This window comes from Erpetoichthys calabaricus, chromosome 4 (genome assembly GCF_900747795.2).
Source record: "Erpetoichthys calabaricus chromosome 4, fErpCal1.3, whole genome shotgun sequence".
NCBI classification, from domain to species: Eukaryota; Metazoa; Chordata; class Cladistia; order Polypteriformes; family Polypteridae; genus Erpetoichthys; species Erpetoichthys calabaricus.
This window is the reverse complement of record NC_041397.2, coordinates 53,662,599-53,689,624: the sequence shown is the minus strand read 5'-3', so window position 1 is coordinate 53,689,624 and position 27,026 is coordinate 53,662,599. Positions and strand designations below refer to the sequence as shown.

The following is a 27,026-nucleotide window of genomic DNA, read 5'->3' as shown; positions in this document are numbered from 1 at the left end:
AAGCAATCCTTGGATAGAACGCCAGTCCATCGCATGGCAGACACACGCACAAGCACACACTCTTGGGCCAGTTCACCCAACCTGCATAGATTATAGTTTATTTGTCCCAAGGGGTAAGTAATATCTTTGGACTATGGGAGGGTACACACACAAACATGGGGGTTGGGGGGGGACAGACTCCTTGCAGGGAGAACCTTGTTAGTGCGAGGCAGCAGTGCTACCACATCATTACCATGCCGCTCCTATTAATAATCCATACTTGTTAACTTGGTACTTTAAAGCAATAGGACATCTTAGCTTCTCCAACACGAACAGAACTTGTAAGTCCGCTATGAAAGGTATACATAATAAGTAATTCTGATCTTGATATTTCATTTTACTGTGCATTACTTTAAAATTCTGTTCTCTCTCTGTCAATTTGTTTTCATTTATAGGTTGATGGTATGGATATCCTTTGTGTGAGAGAAGCCACAAAGTTTGCTGCTGACCACTGTCGATCTGGGAAGGTAATCTAGAATTTAAGTTTCTGTAGACCTCAAGTATAACACTATGGTTGGTTTTGTGTGTTTGTATATTTATGTTAAAAGATGAAGTTTTCTGAAATTAATACACCAGCAATCTCTGCTAACCAGCATTACACATGACGACCCGTTTTATAAAATAATTACATTACCTAGCATTATCCTGAGGTGGTAAGAGCAAGTGTTTGGCAAAATGTAACAAAATACTCTGAGGAGTATTCATTTTTTTATATATAAATCTTTATTAAGCCTCTTTCTGGGAGCATATTGGTTCAGTATCTTCTTGTGTAATGACCTCTGATTCTTGATGCAATTAAAATACTGAAGAAACTCTGGCTTGTTGTATGTTGGAGGTGTTGTTATTAGAAGAGATCTTTGGATTTATAAATTTATAAATTAGTCAATGCCACACAAGTGGAAAAGGAGCTACATACACAGAATCAAGGAAAGTTTAAACATGAAGATCACAATGGTAATGACCCTGTTGCTGGCTGAGGTAACTGCTATGATCTGATCAACATAGTTTGTAAAATGGCCGTACACCTCATTCATATGATCCCTTACACCAGGCCTATTAAAATGGTGGCCCGTGGGCCAGATGCAACCTCCGAGTATCCCAGCCCTTGGTCCTGTTAGGGCTTTGGACTGCAACTAAAATGGTCTCAAATGCAACCAAAAATAGACTTTGGTGATTGTCATTTCTCCGTAGTTTGCCAGTTGCGAATTAAATCCTTGAAACTTTAAACTAATTATATTGTAACAGATGCAAAAAGCCATTATTTTTTTTATTGTTAAACGAATATGCCGTTAACAATTGTGTTGGCACTGGCTCCTACTTCCATATCCCTGAGCCGCATAATGGCTAGTTTATATCCTGCGCTAGGTGCGAGGGAGTCATGGTGAAAATGACATCAGAAATATTTTCCTGTGTGCGTCTCCAAGTCTGACGGCCGTGTATTCCAAATGGTGAATTTCAGTGAGAGGCTGATTACTGTTGTGCCAGAATAATGAAGGAAGAGCTGAATATGACGCAACCAGTCATCAAAGCAAAAGGTAGACATGAAAACCATCTGAAATTTATCTGCTCATCATATAGGTCCCCCTGTTATGAATATATCTGTGCCCTGTGAAATTCGGTTGTTCCTTCTGATTAGGTGCAGCACGCTAAGGTGTGATTGTCACCAATCTCCTTGTGTTCGCGTATCTTTGCATGCCGTTTCCCTTTTGATTTAACACCTACTCCATGCAAAATGCCGGCCTATCTGCTGTTTCGTCACACACAACGATGTGATGAAGTCTGCGTTTTAAGGTTGAAGGCGTATTACAATTGTTTTACTGGGCTGCTCTGTGATTGACGGCAGACAGTAAACTTTGTTAAAATGACATAGAAAAATGCCACTTTTTTAGTTATTTCAGTTGTTTTGGCGTGTGCACTATATATTCAGTTATCAATACAGTAGAGTCCCGCTAATCCGAACCCCGCTAATCCGAAAATCCGCCTAATCCGAACAGGACTAGGGAAAAAAAAGTAAAGAAAACAAGTTTTTTCAAGTTATGTCGTATGTTTAATGTACATTTGAGAAACTTGTAATTTTTCAATTTCGCTGTCTAACTAAAAATCCAAAATACAGCCTTACTTAAAATTGAAACAAGTTCGAATTTACTCACATATGTAGAATCCATGTTCTGTACAGCATTTACACAAAACGTAAAAAGCAAACCATTATCTAAGAGATAAAGTCAGTGATCTCCTTCTGACGCAACGAACTAAAATGGCTTGAAGAAGCAATGTTTCGCCAACGCCGCATAAACATAACATCTGTTGGGGTTGCATCGGCATGTTGCTCAACGTAGCGTAAAGCGAGATCAAGGGCACTGGCTGCGGCAGTGTGTGGAACAACATCAGTCGGCGCGTCCCCTTCCTCCTCACTGTCGTCTGCGTCGAGATCAGCTGACATTCCCTGCACAGCTGCCACAGTGTCCTCATCTGTGTATTCTTCATGGCCACAGTCGTCAACGGTCGTCCACTCTTCCACGCACTCTTCTTCTGCATTTTCACAACCTGGCATTCTTTTCACCAATTGAAGAAGTTCGTAATTTTCTTTTGTCGGGGGGAAGACTGTTTGGACAAACTCTAGCTCAGGCCAGAGATTTTTCCAAGACTTCTGTAAGGAGTCCTTGCATGTGTTTTCCCAAGCTTCAGCAACCCAGTAAATAACATCTTTGATGTTCATTTTCATGAGTTTATCCAAAATTGTTAGCTCTTCATTATCTTCAAGTAGGCTACAAAGAAGCATTTTTCTATAATTCTGTTTCAAAGCCTGCAAAACCCCTTGGTCCATTGGCTGCAAAATTGATGTGACATTTGGTGGGAGAAAAATAGCCTTGATATCATCGCAAACAAGTTGCATTTCTTCTGGATGTGACGGAGCATTGTCTATAAGTAACAAAGCACGAGGAGGCAATCCATTTTCTTTGTTAAACGCCTTTACTTTTGGCACAAATTGCTTGTCAAACCATTCTTTGAACAAGGCACGATCCATCCAAGCTTTCTTTTGATTTCTGTAAAAAACAGGGAGAGAGTTCATGTTCATGTTCTTAAAACAGCGTGGTTTTGCCGATTTGCCGATAACCATCAGTGGAAGCTTATTTGTGGCAGAAGCATTGCTGCAGGCCAACACAGTTAGGCGCTGTTTATCCATTTTAAACCCTGGTGCAGATCGTTCCTCTTGTGATGCAAGACTTTTGGTAGGCAATGCTTTAAAGTTAAGTCCTGTCTCATCTGCGTTGTAAACTTGCTGGGGCGAGTAGGAAGAAATGATGCATTTGAACTCCTCAAGGTATTCAACAGCTGCTTCGTTGTCCGCTGACAATTTCTTCCCAGTTATTGTAAGCTGCCTGATTCCGTGTCTTTTCTTCCATCGGTCTAAGAAACCACAACTAGCCGTAAATGATACGTCACTGTCCATGAGCTTGTTTAATTGAAGCGCCTTTTCTTGAATTAGAGGGCCAGTGATAGGGATTCCTTTCTGTCTTTCTTGTGTAAACCATAAGAAAAGTGCTTTGTCCAATTTTTCGTAAGAAGACACTGTCGTCTTGCTACGTTTTTCAATCGTTTTTTCACTTGTGGTAGTGCAAAACTGCTCAATTTTACCTCTGTTCTTTTTCCAATCGGAAATTGTTGCTTTCCCAACACCAAATTCCTTCGATAACTAAGTGGCACTTTCACCTTTGTGAAGTCTTTTCAACACTTCCAGTTTTTCTTTTAATGTACACGACTTATGTTTACGTTTGCTTGCCATGATGATTAACAGCAGGGACAAGCACAGAATGTAAAGAAACCACACTACACACCACTCACAAGGACTCACAAAACACAGGGCAAGTGCTCGCACACGAACAATAACATTGCACAAAACACATCACTCAGCAGTAGCAGGTGGCACACTGACTCAGTGACTCATAGTTTGGGAACGGAAATCAAGAGGAATGTGTAGTTCTAGGCGGGGGGGGGGGGTCTAGGTCACTGCCCTTCCGCTACTACTCACCTACCACCCGTCATATCGATTTTACCTCCGATCACAGTCACACTACAGTGCAGTTTAAATTGCAGTGTACTAGAATACGTAATTTCTTACCTTTAATTCTTGACACATCAGACGCTTAATACGCCTCATAAAGTCAATATATGGCATTATATGACAAAACTCCGCCTAATCCGAATTTTCGCTAATCCGAACAGGGTTCGGTCCCAATTAGTTCGGATTAGCGGGACTCTACTGTACATTCTTCAATGGGAGCTCATCAACAAAGAAACATGGAAAATAAGATTTAGTAAAAAGAACAAGTAGTAATGATTGTAATTAATAATTCATTACTTGAAACCTAAGAAGTCTGTACAAAGACATTTTAAAGACAAATAATTAAAATCAAAGTACCAATCCACTTTCCTGCCATACCTGGTGCCTTGATCTTAAACATTTACTCAGGTAGTTTTTTTCGGGGGGCGGGGAAACAGTTTCAACAGGAAAGGCTTTGTTGTGGAACTCAAATTTCCTCTCTGTCATATGAATGATTAAAACCGTGTAAATGGGGGGGGGGGGGGAGAGAATTCCTTGGCTGTCATGACCACCCCTTTACATTGGGGGAGGATCTCATATTTCAAAAGGGAAACAAGTGTTATTGCTGGTACTGTGCACGCTTTTGATTTTATGCACTTTGAGATGTGCCTGGGTCAGAATTGAGCAAAATGTTTATTTTTTTTATTTCAAAAGTTAAAAAAAGTATTCCAACTACCTCAGATTCTGTTTAGTTACAGCTTTTTTGTTGTTTTATTATTTTATTTGATGAGCCTGTGTCAGATGTGACCAAATTTAAAGGGGAAACCATGAATAAACATTACTTGTTTTAAAATGCATTCATTTGTGTTGACTTAAAATTTGTCATTACCTGCTGCTGACCAGCTGCTGAAAATGTCTGGCCCAACTAAATTTCTTGGTTTCAAAATCTGGCCGAACTGAATTTGTGATTCAATAGCCCTGCCTTACACCTTCATATCTTTTTGTGTGGTGGCAGGAAAATTTACACGTAAAGTAGTCTGTTTTCATTTTGGATAACTCCTTCCACTAATACGCTTTATGTTTGAGAAACAAATCATACATGCATGAATCATTGGTTCTTCCTGGTGAATGTAAACGTTTTATGAGAATTTGGTGGTGAGTGGCTTTTACAAAATTCAAATTGTCAGAATGACAGGCAGCACATTTCAAGAGAGACTTTGGACGGCAATGATTTTAATTTTTTTTAATTTACGTTTAGATTTCAAAGCAGAAACAACATTAAAAATGGCAATCGCCTTGAATATCTGCTAAGTAAGCCACAAACAAATTAGTGTTCCTGTATCAAAGAAATTTTGCTCTATGGATTTCTATATTTTTGTCTTCTTCTTTTACTTAATTCTAAGCTAAAATAACAAGAATCTTGCTGTTACAGGTGTTTGTTTTTTTTTGTTTTCCCCCCCCCCCTCTCTCCCTGCCCATCCCTTACCCTAATTTAGGGACCGATTGTAATGGAACTGCAGACTTATCGCTACCATGGACACAGCATGAGCGACCCTGGGATCAGGTAAAACTCTAGTTTATACACATATTTATTATGGTGTAAAGCATATAGTTTTTACTGCATGTTTTTCACAGTGATTATTACTAAAGTCTTCCACCAAAATCTAAATTTTGTCTTTGTGTGCCCGTGGTATTGAAACAACAGAATCTACCATAGTTTGGTTTAAAATTTTGTTCCTCACAATATCAATGAATTTTCAGGTGTTTATTTTATTCACCCATTGAAAGGAGTGTGTGATGTATAGTTGAGTATTGATCAGTAACTGAAAATTTTTGGAATGGTTAGCTCCTTCAGACCACTTCATGCTCATAAGGGCACTATATAAATTATCTGGTATGAATAAATGCATCGTTGCCCATATTTTGGCAACATATGCATTTTGTATGAAAATGTCAATTCAGTTTGCAATTTGAAATTTAGGTTACAATTTTCAAAATGATAGGGCATGGAGACAGGCCCACTTTGTCACAATGATCTTGACATGGTTTCATTCCCCACAATCAAGGAACAAAAGCCTTAACTTTGATAACGAGAGTGTGTGTAAAACTAAATTAAGGTTTTGTTGAGAAAAGCCAAGCAAAATGATATCTTTTATTGGCTAACTAAAAAGATTACAATATGCAAGCTTTCGAGGCAACTCAGGCCTCTTCTTCAGGCAAGATGTCCTTTTTAAAATCAAATGACCAAAATTTTACATTCCAGTAAAGTGGATTTTATTCACTACTAGCAAAATACCCGCGCTTCGCAGCGGAGAAGTAGTGTGTTAAAGAGGTTATGAAAAAGTAAAGGAAACATTTTAAAAATAACGTAACATGATTGTCAATGTAATTGTGTTGTCATTGTTATGAGTGTTGCTGTCATATATATATATATATATATATATATAATATATACACACACACACATTATATATACATACACACATATAATATATATATATATATATATAATATACACACACATATACAGATATATCATATATATATATAAATACATATACACACACACATATATATATATATATATATATATATATATATATAATACACATATATAATACACATATATATATATATATATATATATACATTTACATACATACATACATGCACTTACAATAACATAGAAATCAATATAAACAACATTAACATCATTATCATATGAGAATATGAAGTAATATATAAGAAGCACATTTCATATAAATATAAATTATTAAACAGTAAAATCTTCTTCTATAATTTGCTACCGTGGCTATTCGTTTGTCTGTCCAGGATTTTAAATCACCTGTAGCTCGCAAACCGTTTCACCTATTGACTTGAAATCTGGTACACATATAGTACTGCTATCCGCTTTATGGGTGATGATTGTATTACTCTTTTTATGTTTATTTTATTTTATTGTAGAATCAACTCCTATCTGCGCACACCAGGGCGGCCGTGGGCGGATGCGTATGGTGTATTCACTCTATGTTATTGTGCATTGCGCTGTCACTGGTATTTTGATAAAAGAATTTGAACAACATATCAGAAGCGTATAAATTATTAAACAGTAAAACATTAACATTTAAGAAGTAAAGTTACATTGAGTACTACTGCAGTGCCTTCGGGTATATCTCATTTTTTCTTTGCCCATTACATGCTTAAATGTATACATTTTTTGGTGTACCTAACCGAGAACACGCGACATATAACCGACCGTGGGAGAAGCATGGATTTTAAACACGCGTTGAGTTCATCTGCTGGTCTCCCTCGTGGAATAACTGGTAATGTTTGACTAAAATCTACAGTGAGTAAAACGACATTACCTCCTTTTTTTTTTTTTTTTTTTTACGATCTCTGAGATCTTGCTTTTTTCGGTTCAAGGCTTCATAAGCTCTTTTATGTTCCATGGTGTACTTATCCCAAACCATCATCTTTGAATGTTGCAAGACTTTCGCCTTGTATGTAGATCGGGGTAATTACATTCATTGCATTCCTAGTCTGAATCACAATCTGATTGTATGGGTGGTTACCTGGCAGGTAACGCTTATGCATGGTCATCAAGTCGTCTAACATCCGCTACGTGCCATCTTTTAATTGCGAGAAGCAGATATATATAGCCAAATTCTCGCGCTTCGTTGTGGCGAAGTACTGCTTTTAATTTTTTATTAAGAAGAAAAGAAAACCTTTTTAAACGGATCGAAAATATACCAATAACAATTTGTTAAGGATCTGTTTTTTTGTGAAGCTGCCTTTTCACAGCTGTCGCGCTACGGCGTGTGTTTCGTTTATTTGACAGTATGTAGATCGTGGTAATTACATTCATGGCATTCGTTTTCTGAATCACAATCTGATTGTATGGGTGGTTACCTGCCAGGTCACGCTTGTGGTTTGTCAGCAAGTCGCCTTACGTCCGCCACGTGCCCTCTTTCTGTTCCCAGAAGCAGATCATAGAATGGTTTTAATAGTTTACTTTCAAATAATGCAAAGAGTATGCGACATGTGTTTCTCCCTAATTCTGGGCTCATCAGGCATATATCGTCAGCGCCAGAGGTGAAGCCCCTAACGTTGCGCTACGGCGTGTGGTTTGTTTATACCTCGTGTGGTTTGTTTATACCTCGTGTCTTCTAATTAAACTTTTATCTCGCGAATATGTTATTGCAATCCGCAGCGGGAGCGTTTCTATAAACTTAATTTAAACTTACGTTTTACACCGTGCTTTTTTCCCTTATGAAGATGCTTGTATGCTTCACTCGCGCGCTTCTTATTGTTTCGCTCCCTTCTCAATTGTTTAATGAATTTTTTGTTCTTCGCTGTTTGCGGCTCATCCTTCATTTCTCACTACTGTGTTCTTTTATCTCGCGAATATGTTATTGCAATCCGCAGCGGGAGCGTTTCCATAAACTTAATTTAAACTTACGTTTTACACCGTGCTTTGTTTCCCTTATGAAGATGCTTGTATGCTTTACTCGCTCGCTTCTTATTGTTTCGCTCCCATCTCAATTGTTTAATGAATTTTTTGTTCTTCGCTGTTTGCGGCTCCTCCTTCATTTCTCCCTACTGCGTTCACAGTCTTTTCACGTGATTATGTGGGAGGCGTGATAACGTGACACTCAACTCCTCCTCCCACGGCCATCGAGCTGCTGTCCATTACAGTATATTGTGAAAAAAGAGGTTCCAGTTATGACCATTACGCGTTGAATTTTGAATTGAAACCTGCCTAACTTTTGTAAGTAAGCTGTAAGGAATCAGCCTGCCAAATTTCAGCCTTCCACCTACACGGGAAGTTGCAGAATTAGTGATGAGTCAGTCAGTCAGTGAGGGCTTTGCCTTTTATTAATTAGTATAGATATTCTCTTTATTTTCCATATTTATTCAGCATATTTTGAATGTGCTGTAGTCTTTTTGACCTTAATGTTGCAAAACCTACCTTGGCAGCATTGACTCTCTGAGTCTAACCAAAAACAAAGGCATTGACAAATTCTGCATGTGAAGGCATGGCATTGAGCTACTGAGGCTTTAAACGTGTTCAGTATCACTAAGGTTGCCTGTTTTTCTCATTGCAACAGTCAACTGAACACCAACTGATGCTAAAAACTCATCTGGTGTGCCAGATTATGCCACAGCCGCTGTGACTGCAGAACATCACGTGTGCGGCTGTAGCTCCCCGGCTTTTGTTTAAACTTACCGTCATACATCACTCCAAATACAAGTGTGAAAAATGCTCCATCTAATCATCTGGGGATTACTTGTGTTCTGTTCTGTGTATTGTATTGTATTTTATTTACCCCCTGGAAAGGGGTCCCTTTTTGAACTGCCTTTTCCAAGGTTTCTTCCAAGGTTTTTTTTTTTTTGTTTTGGGAGTCTTTCCTTGACATCTTAGAGAGTAAAGGCTGGGGGGCTGTCAAAAGACAGGGTCTCTTAAAGCCCATTGCAACATTCCTTGGGTGATTTTGGGTTATACAAAAATACATTGTATCTGTCGCAAAGCTCTTTATAGCTCCTTGACATTATGTAGTATGTCAGTGTGCTTACATTCTTTTCATTACATGCCATGTCCTTAATTGTCCAATGATAAAGAAAACAAAGTAAAATATAAAAAAATGTACAGTGGAACCTCGGTTCACGACCATAATTCGTTCCAAAACTCTGGTCATAAACCGATTTGGTCGTGAACCAAAGCAATTTCCCCCATAGGATTGTATGTTTATATAGTTCGTACGGTCTGGAACGGATTAATTGTATGTAAATATATATTTTTTTTAATTTTTAAGCACAAACATAGTTAATTATGCCGTAGAATGCACAGCGTAATAGTAAACTAAATGTTAAAACATTGAATAACACTGAGAAAACCTTGAACAACAGAGAAAACTAACACTGCAATAGTTCGCGCTATAGTGCTTGGAACCGTTCGCTAAAAACACTTTTTTTTTAATAAGTTTTAAGCACAGGGGAAAAAATGAACATTTGAAAAATCCGTAATTTAATAAACCACCAAGAAAAGTAACATTGCAACAATGTAGGCTACGAACCGATCGCTGTAAAACTGAAAACAAAAACAAGCCTCTACCTTATGCGTCCCTCCCTCTCTCGCTCGCTCTCTCTCTCTTTTGCGAGCTTGGAGCGCCTGTGTGTGTGTGTGTGTGTGCGCACGTCTGTCTGTCTCTGGCGCTGCCTCTGTTTGTGTGCGCTCGCTGCTCTCTCTCTCTCCCTGTGTGTGCGTGCGTGGCTCTATCCCGAGCTGCCTGTGTGTGTGCTGCCTCTGTGTGTGTGTGTGCATGTGTGTGTGTCGCATGCTCTCGCTCTCTCTCTTGCTCGTTGCACAGGAAATGCACAGGGAGAGACTGAACATGTACAAACCGAAAGGGATCCTGGCTTGTTCGTATACCGAGTGTGTGGTCGTGAACCGAGGCAAAAGTTTGGCTAACTTTTTGGTAGTAAACCGATTTGTACGTGTACCGAGACTTCGTGAACCGAGGTTCCACTGTACATAGAAAACTAAGATAATGAGTTATTTCTGCACATCTCACTGGATTCACTTGTTTTATATGAATATGTATCTGCAAACATACAAATGGGGGGTTATTGAGTGGAAGGTTTTGCTCCATGTGGTTTGCATGCCCATATGCCCAAGAATAACTGGCATCTGAGTTCTTATGGCATGTTGACTTTGGTGGGTATCCTTACAGGAAAACTGAAAAAAAAAAAAAACATCAAACGGGTCAATGGAGCAGAACTTATTCATTTTATAAAAGGGTGCATACAGTACATGCATTTCCTGTTCATTTAAATATCTTACGTTCTCATTTCCTGTGAGGATACTGGATAAAACTAGTAGTCCATGAATAAAGTGTATTCAGTGTCAAGTTAAATATGGAGACCTGTAATGTGCTAAAGGAGGGGTGGGGTAACTTATTACTTGGAACTATTAAGTCAAGTACATTGATAAAATAGGTGGTGGTCTTGTAGTGTGTGGTTACTGGAGGACATTGTTTTTGTTTTAAATTTCTCCTGCAGCTACCGTACAAGAGAAGAGATTCAGGAAGTGAGGAGTAAGAGCGATCCCATCTCGATGCTTAAGGATCGCATGCTGAACAACAATCTAGCCAGTGTGGAGGAACTAAAGGTTTGTTATGTATTTTTTTTTTCTTTAAATTTAGAGATCTCCAGGAAAACATTTTAATAGCAGTGGTGATCTTTATTTTTTATGTGATGTACTGATTCAGCTGCCCAGGTTCAATGCTGTCTGCATTATATTTATTAGTGTGTTGTGTTTGTGCTTCTATTTGGCTACACCGTACATTATCAGTTCAGTTTTGTGAAGTGCACTTTCACTTAGGAGCTCAGCTCATGATACAGTAATTATAAATAAAGTATGAAAAAGTGTACTATTAGGACACAATGATGATAATCCAGCATCAACAGAGGAACATCAGGCAGTGCTGTGTGTGCAGTATGTAGTGCAGGGTGTCATAAGTCAGCTGCAGTTGATGCTGTCACTTTAGAAAAGACCAAGTGTCACCAGGGCCTTCTAAGTTTCATGTCTGTTATTTGTTAATTTTTCAAGTTTGATAGACTTGTGTGTGTAGTTTGGGACGTGTGACGGTATGTTTCATTTAAACTATGTAAATGAATAGTCAACTGCATTTATATTTAAAACCAGCACAGTCATTTTTTTTGTTTAAATATACAGTGTATATTTTAATTTAAACAGTACAAACCACTCCAATAGTAGCCTATGGAATATGCAGTCACTACTACTGTAGGGTGCTGCGATTCAATTTTAAAACTGTCACTCAAAAAAAAAAAAAAGTCAAAAGCAATTATTACACTCAAGAAATAAGCAATATACTGTATGGCCGCCTCATCAGCAGCTCAAACAAACGTGTGCAGTGCTAAAGTAACGGGCCTTCAGTGTTAACATTCTTCTGAGATCAGCAAACAGATTGATGTTGAGTTTCTTGGAATTTTTAGTGAGGCCTACATGTCGTGGGCACAGTGAATGCCATATATTCTGGGCAGTGACCTTTTATAACTTTATATTAGGAGGAAGATTTTTCAAAATAATGTGTAGACTTCATTGGAAGCCAGTGAGGAGTTGTAACCTGGTTGGACTTCTCAGCCTGAGTTCTGCTCCCAGCTGCCGTGCTTTGATTGACTTGCAGGGCAGCAACGTGCTACAGGGGTCAGTGTGACTTGCGGCAAATGAGCTTTTCAAGACGCTTAAGAATCAGTCAAAAAAGTTGGAGAAAGCTGAAGCCTGCTGTTTTTTTTCCATATCTGTACAAAGAATAATTTAAATATCTCTAAAGTCCTAACTTTGCCAAACAGCTTGGCACATATTTTAAAAGTGCTCTAAAGAAGACTGAACATGAAGGTGGATTCTTGATTTGTTTAAATGTATAAAAGTATGCTTGACTGTAATTAAAGATTAGTGCTGTCTGTGTAAAAGAACCTGGTAAAGTGCACATTGGCGGATATCACATCTGTACAGGAGTGTTAAACATTGAAAAACTCTGAAAGAATGTAAACAGACCATTAGGACCTCAATTACAGTATTGAGATATAAACTTGCACTCCACATGTCTGCACATTCAAACTGCTGTTTCATGAAGTCTCGATGTCAAGTAAGACTCTTCCAAAAGCAGTAGCTACAGGGCCCTGTCACTTACTGTCTGTTCACTTGAAGCACATGTAAGTAAAATAAAAATTAAAGAAATGATGAGACGGTGACCTTTGACTTTTAGTAACTGATGACGTCAGGTTTTCTGCACCCCCTTACTCTGAGTCATGTGTGCTGTTTAGAACTGTGGGTGTTGACTTCGGTTCTTTTAATTTCCAAATTAAAAAGAGAAATGACCACAGTGAACATTGTCCAGTTTCCCTACAAGTATTCTCATCTCCAAACAGAGTAAATCAGACTGTGATTTCAAAGTTGAGTACCGTCTAGTGAGCTGAACATGACTGTAAATGCCAGCTTTAACAGAACTACAGACTGTTCTAATTTTTTAATACTAGAAGAAAGTTACATCATGTCTAAGTAGTTTAATATGCCATAAGTAAGAGAATTATAGAGCGTCATTGTTGAACCAAACGAGAGCGTTTAAGTGCCATTTCCAGCATGTCGTCTTCCCTCGTAGTCCTCGCCGTAGTGTGATTCAAGCCCAAGACTGAACTTCTCAAATCTATTTTTCTGCTTTAGGAGATTGATGTTGAAGTGAGGAAGGATATTGAAGAGGCTGCTCAGTTTGCAACTACAGATCCCGAGCCCCCACTTGAAGAACTGTGCAACCATGTTTTCTATAATGAGCCGCCAATGGAAGTCCGTGGCACCAACCCTTGGATGAAACTGAAATCCATCAGCTAAAGAGACAGTCTGTTACTCTGATTAAGTGTTCATTCATGCCTTGGTGTTGGCCATAACGTCTTTACAAATGAAAACCTTATGATACAGCCTGACATGAATTGGCTGAACTTATTTTAGGAGAATTTTTAAAAGACATTGTTCCCCTTAAACATTGTACGGAGTGATGCCAGTACCGCACTGCCATCCTGTTAAGATGCCATGCTTTTTACATTGTTCAACAGATTTTCCTCTGATCAACCCAGAGGAGCCCACCAAGCCTGGAGTTTTGTTACCCTAAAATAAAAACTGTGGATTTATTTTTCTTCCCTTAATATACAGTGTACTGTATTTGTTTTTATCATGGGAAATGTTATATGGTACATGTTGCTTGGCTTTCTGCAAAATTAGAAACGTGAAAGAGCTGCTTGTGTGGTGACCCCCTGAGATGTTGCCATTTCAAGTGGGAGAGGGGAGGAGGTTTGTCTACCCCCCATTCTGACTGACAAACTGACCATTTTGTGCTTCTCTCTAAAAGAAATGAGCACACATGTTCCATTTTACACTTTATTACAGTAGACAGTCCTAGGCAGTTTGGTTGTTTTTAATTCACAAAGCAGTAGTAGACAAAGTACATCACATTCTGACAAAGAAGTACACGCCGGTGTTTAATATTGACAAATACGAGTGTGCGGTCTAAATGCTGTAGCTGGAAACGAAAGGACATGTAAGCTTTCAAGAGTACATCTGAAATAAAAACTTAAATTAGATGACATGATAAAAAGTGGAGCAAAACATGAGATGGGACATCTGGAATTTTCATTTATTTTCTTTCGGGATGAATGCGGAATGAGGAGAGGTTTTAAATATACACAGGATTGTATTTTCCAATTAAAAGTACTAAAATGGCTTTAGTGTGGTTTTAGACTTTTAAATCTTTTCATAACCATCCTTTTGGAGAAGAAGGTACAGATGGAAAAGGATTAGTGTTTCCAGGCATGAATCCTAAAATGGGAAAAAAATCACTTAAGAGCTGATATTTTTTATTAAATTTATAAACAAATGTGCTGTCCACTCATCTTGAGCTATAAAGTGCTGTGTGTGTCAGTGAACAGCAGGTGGCAGTGATGTCCCACTGACTTCGTTTTACTTGGTGGTCGTATTTGTTACATGTATGCTAGCAGTCATGTTTTTGGCTTTAAGACTGCTGATCATCTAAAAGACAATAACATTATTAAACAGTTGATCAAAGGCTACGGAAAAAAAAACATTTGTTTGCATAATTCTATCAACAACAATGCAAAGTGGGAAGCTTTGTTTCTTCATAATTGGCATTCCATCAAATTGCAGGATCTGGCCATTTTATTGCTTTGCTTGCAGACTGTTTGTAAATGGCACCTTATTTTGGGATGGTTCTTCACCAGCTGTTGTAATTTGAATAATGAAGTCAGTTTGAATCCAGAGTGCTGGCCACCCCACACTTACTCCAGAAACCCGAGGCTGAAAAAGTAGAAGAGCTTGTGGCAAACTCAGTGGCAGAATGGCAGGGATCTGAAAGGAAAAGATGTCCACTTCATGAACTGGAGCCTTAGCCTGACCTTGACATGTGTGTGCACAGGCTACACCTGGCAATGACAGGCACATGGAAATCATGAAAGGAAGCAAGAGATGTGAACATTGGCCACCCCTTCCTTGTAGCTGGTTGCAGCAGGCAGCCAACTCCTAGCCAAAACAGTTGCTATGTTGCTTTAGTCAGAACTATTAGCTAATAATGGAACCAGATTTTCTTTTTTAAAACACTACCCGTATACTCCCCCATGAACAACTGTTTGCAAGACGGACAGATAATGTGATGAGAATTACAGTAAACTGTGACTGACGTTCCACTTATTTCTCTTTATGGGCATCGACTCTGGCACAGGATTCTGTATAAACTGAATGAGGAAAATGTCAGGCCGTGTGGTGGATTGAGGACAAGATGAACACGAGAAAGCAAAGTTGTGTACTTGCCCAAACAGTAGCAGTAATCATCATCAGTGCTTTTTTATGACATAGGCACAAGTTATTAAAAAAAGAACACTTGGGTAACATTAATAAAAAAGTCTAAATAAAGAAAAGCTTACGTTTTTAATACTTTGCAGTTCTTACTGAGACACTTAGACGAAACACTGAATTGTCTGATAACACAAACGGTCACACCACAAGCACAGCACAGCGCGACGGTGGTAATGGCAGCTCCTTCACTTCAGTGCCAAGACTCTTAAGGACAGGAAGAAAAGTCCACAGCTGACCAGACGGAGAAATCAATGAAAAGCATTTAAGAAGTCTTGTTGTGCTTCAGCAGTATTTGCCATTTTAGCATTTCAAATCATCTCTGCATGAAACAAAAAAAAAGGCCATTTAATGAAAAACGGTGAGCAAGTAAAGCAAATTGGCTGAGATGGCAAATTCTAACAGTGAAGGTGCCTAAGAAAGAACTGTGTCTATAGAGCCAGCTTGTTTCATTCAGCCACATCTCAATGGCTTGACTTGCAATTTCAAGGAGTTGTACACTTTGGAACATAAAGGAAGAATGAAAGCAACAAGAAAATACGACAGGACGAGGAAGTCGTGAGGCACAGCGGATCTCATTCTACAGAATCGACAAGGCACATTTAAAAGTTCAGAGAGCACTTCTGGTGCTTTTTGGTCTTCCATCCTGCTGACAGCAGAGCAGGCCAGTACGCATCTTTATCAAATGTCCAGATTCTTGGCCATCTGCTGTTTTCGGAGTTCTTTGCTTCTGTGTTTCTGTACGGCTCGCCATATTTTGCACAGAATTCCTCCCCTGTCAAAAGTTGAGACAGAAGTTCAGTTACTTGTTGGGTAACCCATTTTGTGCTGTCACTTTATATTAAACTCCTAATTCAACACACACAACAATTTTAGACAAACTGGGAAGCCCAAACTCTGTTGAGGCCCAATCACCAACAAGAAGGACTTCCTAAAACTAAACAGCAGTGCCTTCTGGTGAAAGACCATTTAATTGGATATTTTAGAACGTCTTAGAAATGAATTCTAGGCAATACGGTAAATGCACAGTTCTGGGACGAAGCTCATAGTTCTCCCTGGAATAAGCTTATAAAACAGGGCCAGGGGTCACCAACTGTGTACTTGGCATGAATTTTTACAAAACTCCTTAAACTCCAGGGAATAAAATGTACCTTATATGGTGGTAAATCTTTCAAAAATGACACAAGAGATGACAAATGATAAAGAAATGCCAGTAGCCTTCTACCAGTGAGGCACACAGCTAAACACCACTGGAGTGATTTCAAAATAGGGAACGTCAGGAAAAGCCCCTCAGTTTGGTGGGCTTGAACACTCTGACGAAGGAGGACAGAAGAACTGGAACAATGGCCAGCAGTGCAAGACTTGCGGTTCAAAATCCACAGGCTGCAACGTCCGCTAAAGCACTTCTAACAAACAGCGGCTCAGCAAGCCAGATCTTTATTATTATTTGCTTCTTTTACAATTGGTTTAGTAGAATCCGAAGTGTTTTATTCAGTTTTCAACTTTCTAGTGCTTTTTGTTTTGACCACACTTAAAACACGTTTACATTATTGGAACACAATGACATGTGAGCTGTGAATACTTTCTACAACCACTGCAGCGTAAAATAAAAAATCCTCAGAGCAAAGCTTGTATCACTCGTACATCATTAAAAGTCAGAACTAATAGTTCAGTTTAATATATTTAAATGGCAATTACTTTCCCAAATATATGCAAAGAGATTAATAAATAAAAGGGCTTATGCATTTTTTTGCAAAGAGTACAAAAACATTGGTGAAGAAAATGTGGTTCTCAGGCCTTTTATGATACATTTATAACTCGCTCCAATATGTTTAAATAATTCTGTGAAGTGCAACCTGCAGGTCTACTGATTTACAGACAACTCAGTCAGACGGAAAATAAAAAGCCGTCTCTGAATGGGAGAAGGCCTCACCTCAGCCGCAGGTATCGCAAGTCCTCCTTCGTCACCTCATTGAGCACATCGTGGAGTGTGTAGTCCTCCGCAACAAACTGACGTGAAATGAAAAATGAAATGAGAATCACACTTGAAACATTTTGTGGTCAGTTTCCAATATTGCCAAAACTTCTTTTTCTTTTAAAATGACTAAATACCGAGCGAACACCGAACATTATTCTGCAGCACATTTACACTTCAGTGCTCATATAGTAGCTGCCAAATTTCAATATAATGACATACATTTAATTTATTGTAACACAAAGAAATTCTTCAATATCAGAAAAAATCTAAAGTATAAAAAAGTGAAGCACTGCATTTTAGGAGCAGAAAAAAAATCTTAGAACAAAATCTAAACCAACAAGAAGCAAAGCAGTGAAGCTCATTGAGCACTCGGAGTACGGCCAAGTGACCCCAGTGAAATGCGTGAGAAATGAATGGGGGGTGAGCCGAGGAGGAGCTCCCCAGCATTCAGCTACTCTTTGAGTTGAGCAACAAGCACAGACGTTAGGCGATCGGGAGCAATTCGATAAAGGGGTTCTGGCAACAAATGCAGCAGCCATTTCTCTGTTGTAAACAGAATGTATCCTTAAGATTTACGTTTGGTCACTTTATCCTCCATAGTCCCAAAATGGAACATTGCTGTCCCCATAACAGGGCAGGTAGCTGGTGACTGCTGTCTGGTGTCCAAGAAACAAAAGAGTAACCCTAGAGACTCAGAGAGATGGAGGTGAAGGGGGCACTTGTGTGGCACGCTGAGGTGGGCAAGACGCCTCCCAGGTGCAGTAGGCAGGGTTCAAGTCTCCTCTAGTTATGCCCTTGGGCGACTGCACATTTCTTACTTTACTAACTCTTTTTAATTTGTGTTCTTGATGTGATCTTCTCTCTTCTCGTCGGTATCTCTGTATCTACAAAGCACAGTTTGGTTTATTTTTTTGTTGTTTACGCACAGACTTAAAATCTGACACACTGGTAACTTCTCACCGTAAGTCACTTTTGACAAAACAAAAGCTGCCAGCCTTGCCTGCAGGGATGGAGTGAATGGTCACAATCTCACAGTTTACTTAAATATTATAATGAATTAGGGTTATCAAGTCGTATTTACTCAAGACACAATCGTTTTTACCCACTGTAAATATATCGAGAAATCTTCTTCTATAATACGCTACCGTGGCTGGCTGTTTGTCTGACCAGGATTTTAAATCACCTGTGGCTCACAAACCGTTTGACCTATTGACCTGAAATTTGATGCACGTACACTAAGTGACGTCTACTATCCGCTTTCGGGGTGATGATTGACCTCCAAGGTTGTTCTTCTTTTTATTTTTATTTTATTTTATTGTAGAATCAACTCCTGGCAGCGGGCAGCAGGGTGGTTGTGTGGCGCATGCATATGGGTGCCATGCTCATTCTCTACCACCTTCGCCGTCACTTCCCCTACCTCTTCATATCTTTAATCATTCTTGAGGCAGATTGAACACTTCAGTGCCAGTTTAAGTGAAAAATTAAGGAAAACGTACTAAATAATTGCAACACAAACACTAACTTAATCAGTGTTAACGTGAAAAGATGCCAATGAAAGAAGAGAAGCAGCGGGCCGCTAGGGTGGAGAAAAGCAAGCAGAAAGCACATCAACCTCTGAGCAAACGAATGCTAAACAGAGACAGAAAAAGAAAGAGGATGACAACTAGGAATGCTCAAGTCGAGTGTATTCACTGCACGTTATCGTGCGGTGCGCCGTTACGGGTTTGGAAATAATACATAAACAGAATCAGGAACAATAAGAACATGTCGTACGAAATACTACACTGTGGGCTACAGTTTGCCAACATATCTGAGCTCAATTCTTGCCCATTGCACTTAATATATTTTATTTATTTTTTCATTAAATGTTTCTCTCACTATTTTTTGTCACCCAGGTTTGTGCCACATTACTACTACAGATACTTTGTGCAATTTGATGTTTTTTGCACTACAAAAGAAAAACAAGAATGCTGTACAAATAGAAGTACTTATAATACAAATGTATGCAAAATAATGCTTGGTAATAAATCAGTTGTAATTACTTTTTAAACTTGCTACTTTTTTTTTTTTAATTTGCCTTTGCAAAGGCAGGAAACACCACTAGTTTTGTCAATAAATAGGCCATATTTTTGTGACATTTTTGCCTTCATTTTTGGGTACGTTCTGTTGCCCTGAGAGAGCCCCTCTGGTCACAAACCTCAGAGTCATATTCAGAGTGATGGCTCATTTAGATTTACTCGTCTCTGAAAGGTGTCCCTGAATATTTATTACTCTTTACAGTTTTACTATTTGTGAAAAGACCTTGGACAACTGTAACACCAGAGACTTTATTAACAGATCAGCAAATACTGGACAAACGTGACACCTTAACTAAAGAAGGTACTGAAAATGGTAAGCCAAGGGTCAGAAAGTTTCAAGTCAAATGCCATAAAGGTGTATTCGCCAGAACAAAAGGAGAACCAACTGCTTCAGGTATTGTGTGATAATTTGCTAGGCTAGCAGAGAAAACCAATGGTGGTCCTGTGCTACTTCACTGCCAGCTTCCTTACGTGAGCTGAAAGACACGGAGGTTTCATTTCTCAGTGCGCAGTAAACTCCCCACACACAGCGCACATCCATTATCGAGTTTCTTATGTTTTAAGAACTGAAAAAGTGGTGAAAATATGACATTTATGGCAATGTGGATGTTTAATGTGTTCCTGCATTGTTTTACACCTCTGAACACAATGTGTGTTCATACTGTATACTTGAGGGTCTGTGTCACATGATGCTCATATGCACATAGAAGATGAATGTCAATGTCATCTCAACTTTTGGTAAACATATAATGTCAAACAGAAATTCTGTCAACCCATTAGCTGTACACAAAAGAAAAGGCATGCCAAAATTTTTAAAGTGCTAATGCTTTTGAGATAAAGTGCCCCAATGACTGCTAAAACAGCAAAAGATAGCAGCAGCACATCAATGCATTCAGCTTTGGTATAAAGTGGGACCTCCACAGAAATTCGCAGGATGCTTTAGACAGCGCTGGAAAAATAGCTGCTAACCTTTTCAATTGTGTCTGTGTCTGCTCCTTGATCTTTCAGCCAGGTCACCAACTCTTTGTCCATTTCCTGCTCTGCAGGTATATGAAATATGGAAGGTGGGGGGATATCTATTAAAAAAGGACATAATGACAGCTTACTATAACATCCATATAATGTTTTATTTAATATAACTTGACAGTGAGGCGCTTTACTGATTCATTTACTATTCTTTCATCGATACCAAGATCAAAAACGTGAACTTAATTCTAGGAGAGCTGGTCTGATCTAAAAATGTTTGCTCACAGCACATGTATGAAGCCACTATAAAAGACTGCTTAAGAAATCTGCAGGAAAATAAAGTCTTATGAGAGATAAAGCAACATTTTATAACCCATTATTCTCTACAAGGAAACAGGAAAACACAAAAGCATACAACAATAAAATACTGTGTATACTCACGTATTCGTTTGGTCTTGAAACCCAAAAAATCGATCATAAAATCAGACCCCGACTTATACGCCCGTTCAAAAATGCGACACTTAAATTTCTTTTCTTTTTTTTTTTTTTTTTAAACATCTTCACGCCTCCTCCAATCTCTCTTCGGTTTCTCAGACACATCAAATTTCTTTTGCTACTTCAACGACTTTTAATTTACAACCAGCTTCATATTTTCTTCTGATTGAACACTCCATCCCCTCCTTTAACCGCCACCTTATCATGGTGGAGGGGTTTGCGTGTCCCAATGATCCTAAGAGCTCTGTTGTCCGGTGCTTTATGCCCCTGGTAGGGCCACCCAAGGCAAACTGGTCCGGATGAGACAAAGAGCGGTTAAACAAACCTCCTATGATGGAAAACAATTTTGGACGGCGGTTTCCCTCGCCCGGACGCGGGTCACCGGGGCCCCACTCTGGAGCCAGGCCTGGAGGTGGGGCTCGATGGCGAGCGCCTGGTGGCCAGGCCTGCACCCATGGGGCTCAGCCCGAAGAGGCAACGTGGGTCCCCCTTCCCATGAGCTCACCACCTGTGGGAGGGGCCAAGGAGGTCGGGTGCAGTGTGAGTTTGGTGGTGGCCGAAGGCGGGGACCTTGGCAGTCCGATCCTCGGCTACAGAAGCTGGCTCTTGGGACGTGGAATGTCACCTCTCTGAAGGGGAAGGAGCCTGAGTTAGTGCGCGAGGTTGAGAGGTTCTGGCTAGATATAGTCGGATTCACTTCGACGCACAGCTTGGACTCTGGAACCAATCTCCTTGAGAGGGGCTGGACTCTGTAGCACTCTGGAGTTGCCCCCGGTGAGAGGCGCCGAGCGGGTGTGGGTATACTTATTGCCCCCCAACTTGGAGCCTGTACATTGGGGTTTAAACCGGTGGACGAGAGGGTAGCCTCCCTTCGCCTTCGGGTGGAGGGACGGGTCCTAACTGTTGTTTGTGCGTATGCACTGAACAGCAGTTCAGAGTACCCACCCTTTTTGGAGTCCCTGGAGGGGGTGCTAGAGGGCATACCTTCTGGGGACTCCCTCGTTCTGCTGGGAGACTTCAATGCTCACGTGGGCAATGACAGTGAGACCTGGAAGGGCGTGATTGGGAGGAATGGCCCCCCCGATCAGAACCCGAGTGGTGTTTTGTTATTGGACTTCTGTGCTCGTCACGGATTGTCCATAACGAACACCATGTTCAAGCATAGGGGTGTTCATATGTGCACTTGGCACCAGGACACCCTAGGCCTCAGTTCGATGATCGACTTTGTGGTCGTGTCGTCGGACTTGCAGCCACATGTCTTGGACACTCGGGTGAAGAGAGGGGCGGAGCTGTCAACTGATCACCACCTGGTGGTGAGTTGGCTTCGATGGTGGGGGAGGATGCCAGTCAGGCGTGGTAGGCCCAAATGTGTTGTGAGGGTCTGCTGAGAACGTCTGGCAGAGCCCCCTGTCAGAAGTAGCTTCAACTCCCACCTCCGGCAGAACTTCGACCACATCCCGAGGGAGGTGGGGGACATTGAGTCCGAATGGGCCATGTTCCGTGCCTCTATTGTTGAGGCAGCTGACCGGAGCTGTGGCCGTAAGGTGGTCGGTGCCTGTCGTGGCGGCAAACCCCGAACCCGTTGGTGGACACTGGCGGTGAAGGATGCCGTCAAGCTGAAGAAGGAGTCCTACCGGTCCCTTTTGTCCTGTGGGACCCTGGAGGCAGCTGATAGGTACCGGCAGGCCAAGCGGAATGCGGCTTTGGTGGTTGCTGAGGCAAAAACTTGGGCGTGGGAGGAGTTTGGGGAGGCCATGGAGAACGACTTTCGGATGGCTTCGAGGAGATTCTGGTCCACCATCCGGCGTCTCAGAAAGGGGAAGCAGTGCAGTGTCAACACTGTATATGGTGGGGATGGTGCGCTGCTGACCTCGACTCGGGACGTTGTGGGTCGGTGGGGGGAGTACTTCGAAGACCTACTCAATCCCATTAACATGCCTACCAATGAGGAAGCAGAGCTTGGGGACTCAGAGGTGGGCTCCCCCATCTCTGGGACTGAGGTCACCGAGGTGGTCAAAAAACTCCTTGGTGGCAGGGCCCCGGGGGTGGATGAGATACGCCCGGAGTTCCTCAAGGCTCTGGATGTTGTAGGACTGTGTTGGCTGACACGCCTCTGCAACATCGCATGGACATCAGGGACAGTGTCTCTGGATTGGCAGACCGGGGTGGTGGTCCCCCTCTTTAAGAAGGGGGATCGGAGGGTGTGTTCCAACTACAGAGGGATCACACTCCTCAGCCTCCCTGGAAAAGTCTATTCGGGGGTTCTGGAGAGGAGGGTCCATCGGATAGTCGAGCCTCGGATTCAGGAAGAACAGTGTGGTTTTCGTCCTGGTCGCGGAACAGTGGACCAGCTCTACACCCTTAGCAGGGTCTTGGAGGGTGCATGGGAGTTTGCCCAACCAGTCTACATGTGTTTTGTGGACTTGGAAAAGGCATTCGACCGTGTCCCTCGGGGAATCCTGTGGGGGGTACTCCGGGAGTATGGGGTACCGGACCCCCTGATAAGGGCTGTTCGGTCCCTGTACGATCGGTGTCAGAGCTTGGTCCGCATTGCCGGCAGTAAGTCGAACCCGTTTCCAGTGAGAGTTGGACTCCGCCAGGGCTGCCCTTTGTCACCGATTCTGTTCATAACTTTTATGAACAGAATTTCTAGGCGCAGCCAGGGTGTTGAGGGGGTCCGGTTTGGTGGGCTCAGGACTGGGTCACTGCTTTTTGCAGATGATGTTGTCCTGTTTGCTTCATCAGGCCGTGATCTTCAGCTCTCTCTGGATCGGTTCGCAGCCGAGTGTGAAGCGGCTGGGATGAGAATCAGCACCTCCAAATCCAAGACCATGGTCCTCAGACGGAAAAGGGTGGAGTGCCCTCTCAGGGTTGGTAGCGAGATCCTGCCCCAAGTGGAGGAGTTCAAGTATCTCGGGGTCTTGTTCACGAGTGAGGGAAGAATGGAGCGTGAGATCGACAGGCGGATCGGTGCGGCGTCCGCAGTAATGCGGGCGTTGCATCGGTCTGTCGTGGTGAAAAAGGCGGCTCAGCTCTCAATTTACCAGTCGATCTATGTTCCTACCCTCACCTATGGTCATGAGCTATGGGTAGTGACCGAAAGAACGAGGTCGCGAATACAAGCGGCTGAAATGAGTTTCATCCGCAGGGTGTCTGGGCTTTCCCTTAAAGATAGGGTGAGAAGCTCAGTCATCCGGGAGGGGCTCAGAGTAGAGCCGCTGCTCCTCCGCATCGAGAGAAGTCAGATGAGGTGGCTCGGGCATCTGATCAGGATGCCTCCTGGACGCCTCCCTGGTGGTGTGTTCCGGGCACGTCTAACCGGGAGGAGGCCCCGGGGAAGACCCAGGACACGTTGGAGGGACTATGTCTCTCGACTGGCCTGGGAACGCCTTGGGATTCTCCCGGAAGAGCTGGAAGAAGTGGCCGGGGAGAGGGAAGTCTGGGCATCTCTGCTCAAGCTGCTGCCCCCGCGACCTGACCTCGGATAAGCGGGAGACAATGGATGGATGGATGGATGAACGCTCCATTGTAGATAAGGGATGCTCTTACGATAAAGGTGTATGAGGGTGTGAGATACAAAAAACACAAAACAGTGCAAACGTCGCTTTGGAATAGTTTGGGTGTTACTGTGTGCTCAATATATAGAAACAAAAGGCAGTGTGCCCCGTGGTTACTCTCTCAGGTGGGCATTAGCATATCATAATCTTTTGGACCAATAGCGTGAGTTTTCCGCGTTCGACTTATACAACCAACATTATAAAATACCAGAAATTATACGATAAAATCAAGTCCCAACTTATCCGTGGGGGAACTTATCCACGAGTACGTATATATGGTATATATTTTTATTTATATATGCCTTAACTTAGCAATGACAAAGCTTAATTTAACACTTTATAACAAATTGATACTCAAATTTGATAGTTACCATAATGCCATAATTTGTTTTTTTGATAACTGATATTTTTCAAATATACAATATATACACATATCAATTCAAATACAGAAGGCCTCATACTAGTCACCTATTTATATTTTTGTCACTGGGCCACATGGTGGTTGCTGCTGCTGTTGTACAGATTTATCTTCTTAGGTTCACACCCGGCACCCCACTGGTGCCTGTGAGAACATTGCACATTCTTCCTGTGTCTTCATGTCTTCCCCCAGATTCTCTGTTTTCTCCTCCCACGTCCCCAATCAACCCTGCAGTGGTTGACTGACCACAAAATCAAAGTTCTGCCATGGCCATCTCAGTCCCCTGACCTGAACCCAAATGAAAACCAGTGGAGTGAGCTGAAGAGGAGAGGGCCGAGGACCCTGGATGATCAGGAGAGATTATGTAAAGAAGAATGGTGTGAGATGCCATGCTCCGTATTCTCCAACCTTATAAAAGGTTACAAGAGAAGTTATACTGGCAAAGGGAGATTGTGCAAAGTATTAAATGCAGGGGTGCCAACAATTGTGGCACATGTGTTTTTGTTAAAAAATATTTATTTCTTGATGAGGGCTTTGTTTTTCTTTGAATTAACTTGTTTCAATTAAAAGTCAGATGTTTCTTGTTTTTTCAGTGCAAGATGACAGTTCTTCAGCAAACAGGGATTTTTATCTAACCCTTCTTACTAATTTTTACAGGAGGGCACTGTATATTTACACACATACTGTATATACACACACAGTACATATCGTCTAACCACCAACAGTAAATTGAATATATAAACATAAGTAAGAGTAACAGTCATAAGACAAAGATAACACTTGTTATACTGTATATACAGTAATATCTCCACCAGCGCATCTTCAGAACCAACTTACAATTCAAGGTCACAGGTTGCTAGAACTTTTACCACAGATAACAGGAATATTTCAGATTAAATGCTTTGACCATGGTAAAGACGCTACTGTGTATAAAGGGGAGTTTTGTCATTTATAAACAGAAATTGTTGTATGGGAGTAGCCTTTTCCTGATTTAAACAAGTGTTTTAACCATAAGTATTTTACCATTTCTTCCATTACTAGTAACAAAGGGTTTTTTCAACTTATTCACTCACCATTGAGCTGCATAGATTCATCAGTTAACCAAATATAAGATATGGGAGGAGGCTGAAGAGCCCTAGGAGGAGAACCTGCTAAGTTCATACTGTGAATGAATGTGAATTAAAGCGCTGGCCATGTGTGTGCCTAAGCCATCCCACTGTATTCCATTGCTTACATTAATTAAGGTGGAATTACTAAACCAAATGCTATACAGTACACATTACATTTTATATTTACCTACACTTCTACACTTTAAAAGCTGCCTGCTTCATATTATGAAATGTGTGCTTTTTAGCTTTACATGACAAAGTTACCAATGGGTTTGGAGCTGATCCTAATGAGTTCCATATCCTGACTTCGCTGTTGTAGTGTCTGCCGAAGAAGCTGCTGATACTCTTTCTCCTTCTGAACTAGATCTTCTAGTAGCCTAAATTAAAGAAGGAAATGAAATGCATAAAACAAACAGAAATTCAAATATATCAAAACTTCAGTAAAAACATGAAATGAAAAATTGAAGTGTTATTATAAATTTAGGACTTGACAATAACTTTAGGTTAGTGAATTACAGACTGTACTAAATATTATCAGTATAGCCAGAAAAGCCAAGCAAAATGACACCTTTTATTGGCTAACTAGAAAGATTACAATATGCAAGCTTTCGAGGCAACTCAGGCCCCTTCTTCAGGCAAGATGTAAACATCTTGCCTGAAGAAGGGGCCTGAGTTGCCTCGAAAGCTTGCATATTGTAATCTTTCTAGTTAGCCAATAAAAGGTGTCATTTTGCTTGGCTTTTCTCTACATTCATAATGGCTAACACGGTACAACACCCTAGTACTATCAGTATAGCCAGGAATACAAAAATGAACAACTCTTTCAAACATCAAAAAGCTCTTGATCAATGGTTAAAGTACAGTCTTTTATAAATACTTCATTACACGCTGTACCATGTGGAGAGTT

The 27,026-nt window shown here is 41.0% G+C and overlaps 2 protein-coding genes across 8 annotated transcripts in view; one reads left to right on the top strand and one right to left on the bottom strand.

Annotated features, from left to right (window-relative positions):
- The window catches only part of LOC114650034 (pyruvate dehydrogenase E1 component subunit alpha, mitochondrial), a 42,596-nt gene extending 28,795 nt beyond the window's left edge, over positions 1 to 13,801 (top strand). For both annotated transcript variants that reach the window (XM_028799469.2, XM_028799470.2), the window contains 4 exons: positions 435 to 506; positions 5,578 to 5,645; positions 11,141 to 11,249; positions 13,326 to 13,801. In XM_028799469.2, the coding sequence (XP_028655302.1) occupies positions 435 to 506; positions 5,578 to 5,645; positions 11,141 to 11,249; positions 13,326 to 13,490 (414 nt within the window). In that variant the 3' untranslated portion in view covers positions 13,491 to 13,801. The remainder of the gene's footprint in view (positions 1 to 434; positions 507 to 5,577; positions 5,646 to 11,140; positions 11,250 to 13,325) is intronic.
- A 2,150-nt stretch (positions 13,802 to 15,951) lies between these two features.
- map3k15 (mitogen-activated protein kinase kinase kinase 15) overlaps positions 15,952 to 27,026 on the bottom strand; it is a 219,346-nt gene continuing 208,271 nt past the window's right edge. For all 6 annotated transcript variants that reach the window (XM_051926897.1, XM_051926899.1, XM_051926900.1 and 3 more), the window contains 4 exons: positions 26,384 to 26,496; positions 20,544 to 20,650; positions 17,452 to 17,528; positions 15,952 to 16,293 (listed from right to left, as the gene is read on the bottom strand). In XM_051926897.1, the coding sequence (XP_051782857.1) occupies positions 16,200 to 16,293; positions 17,452 to 17,528; positions 20,544 to 20,650; positions 26,384 to 26,496 (391 nt within the window). In that variant the 3' untranslated portion in view covers positions 15,952 to 16,199. The remainder of the gene's footprint in view (positions 16,294 to 17,451; positions 17,529 to 20,543; positions 20,651 to 26,383; positions 26,497 to 27,026) is intronic.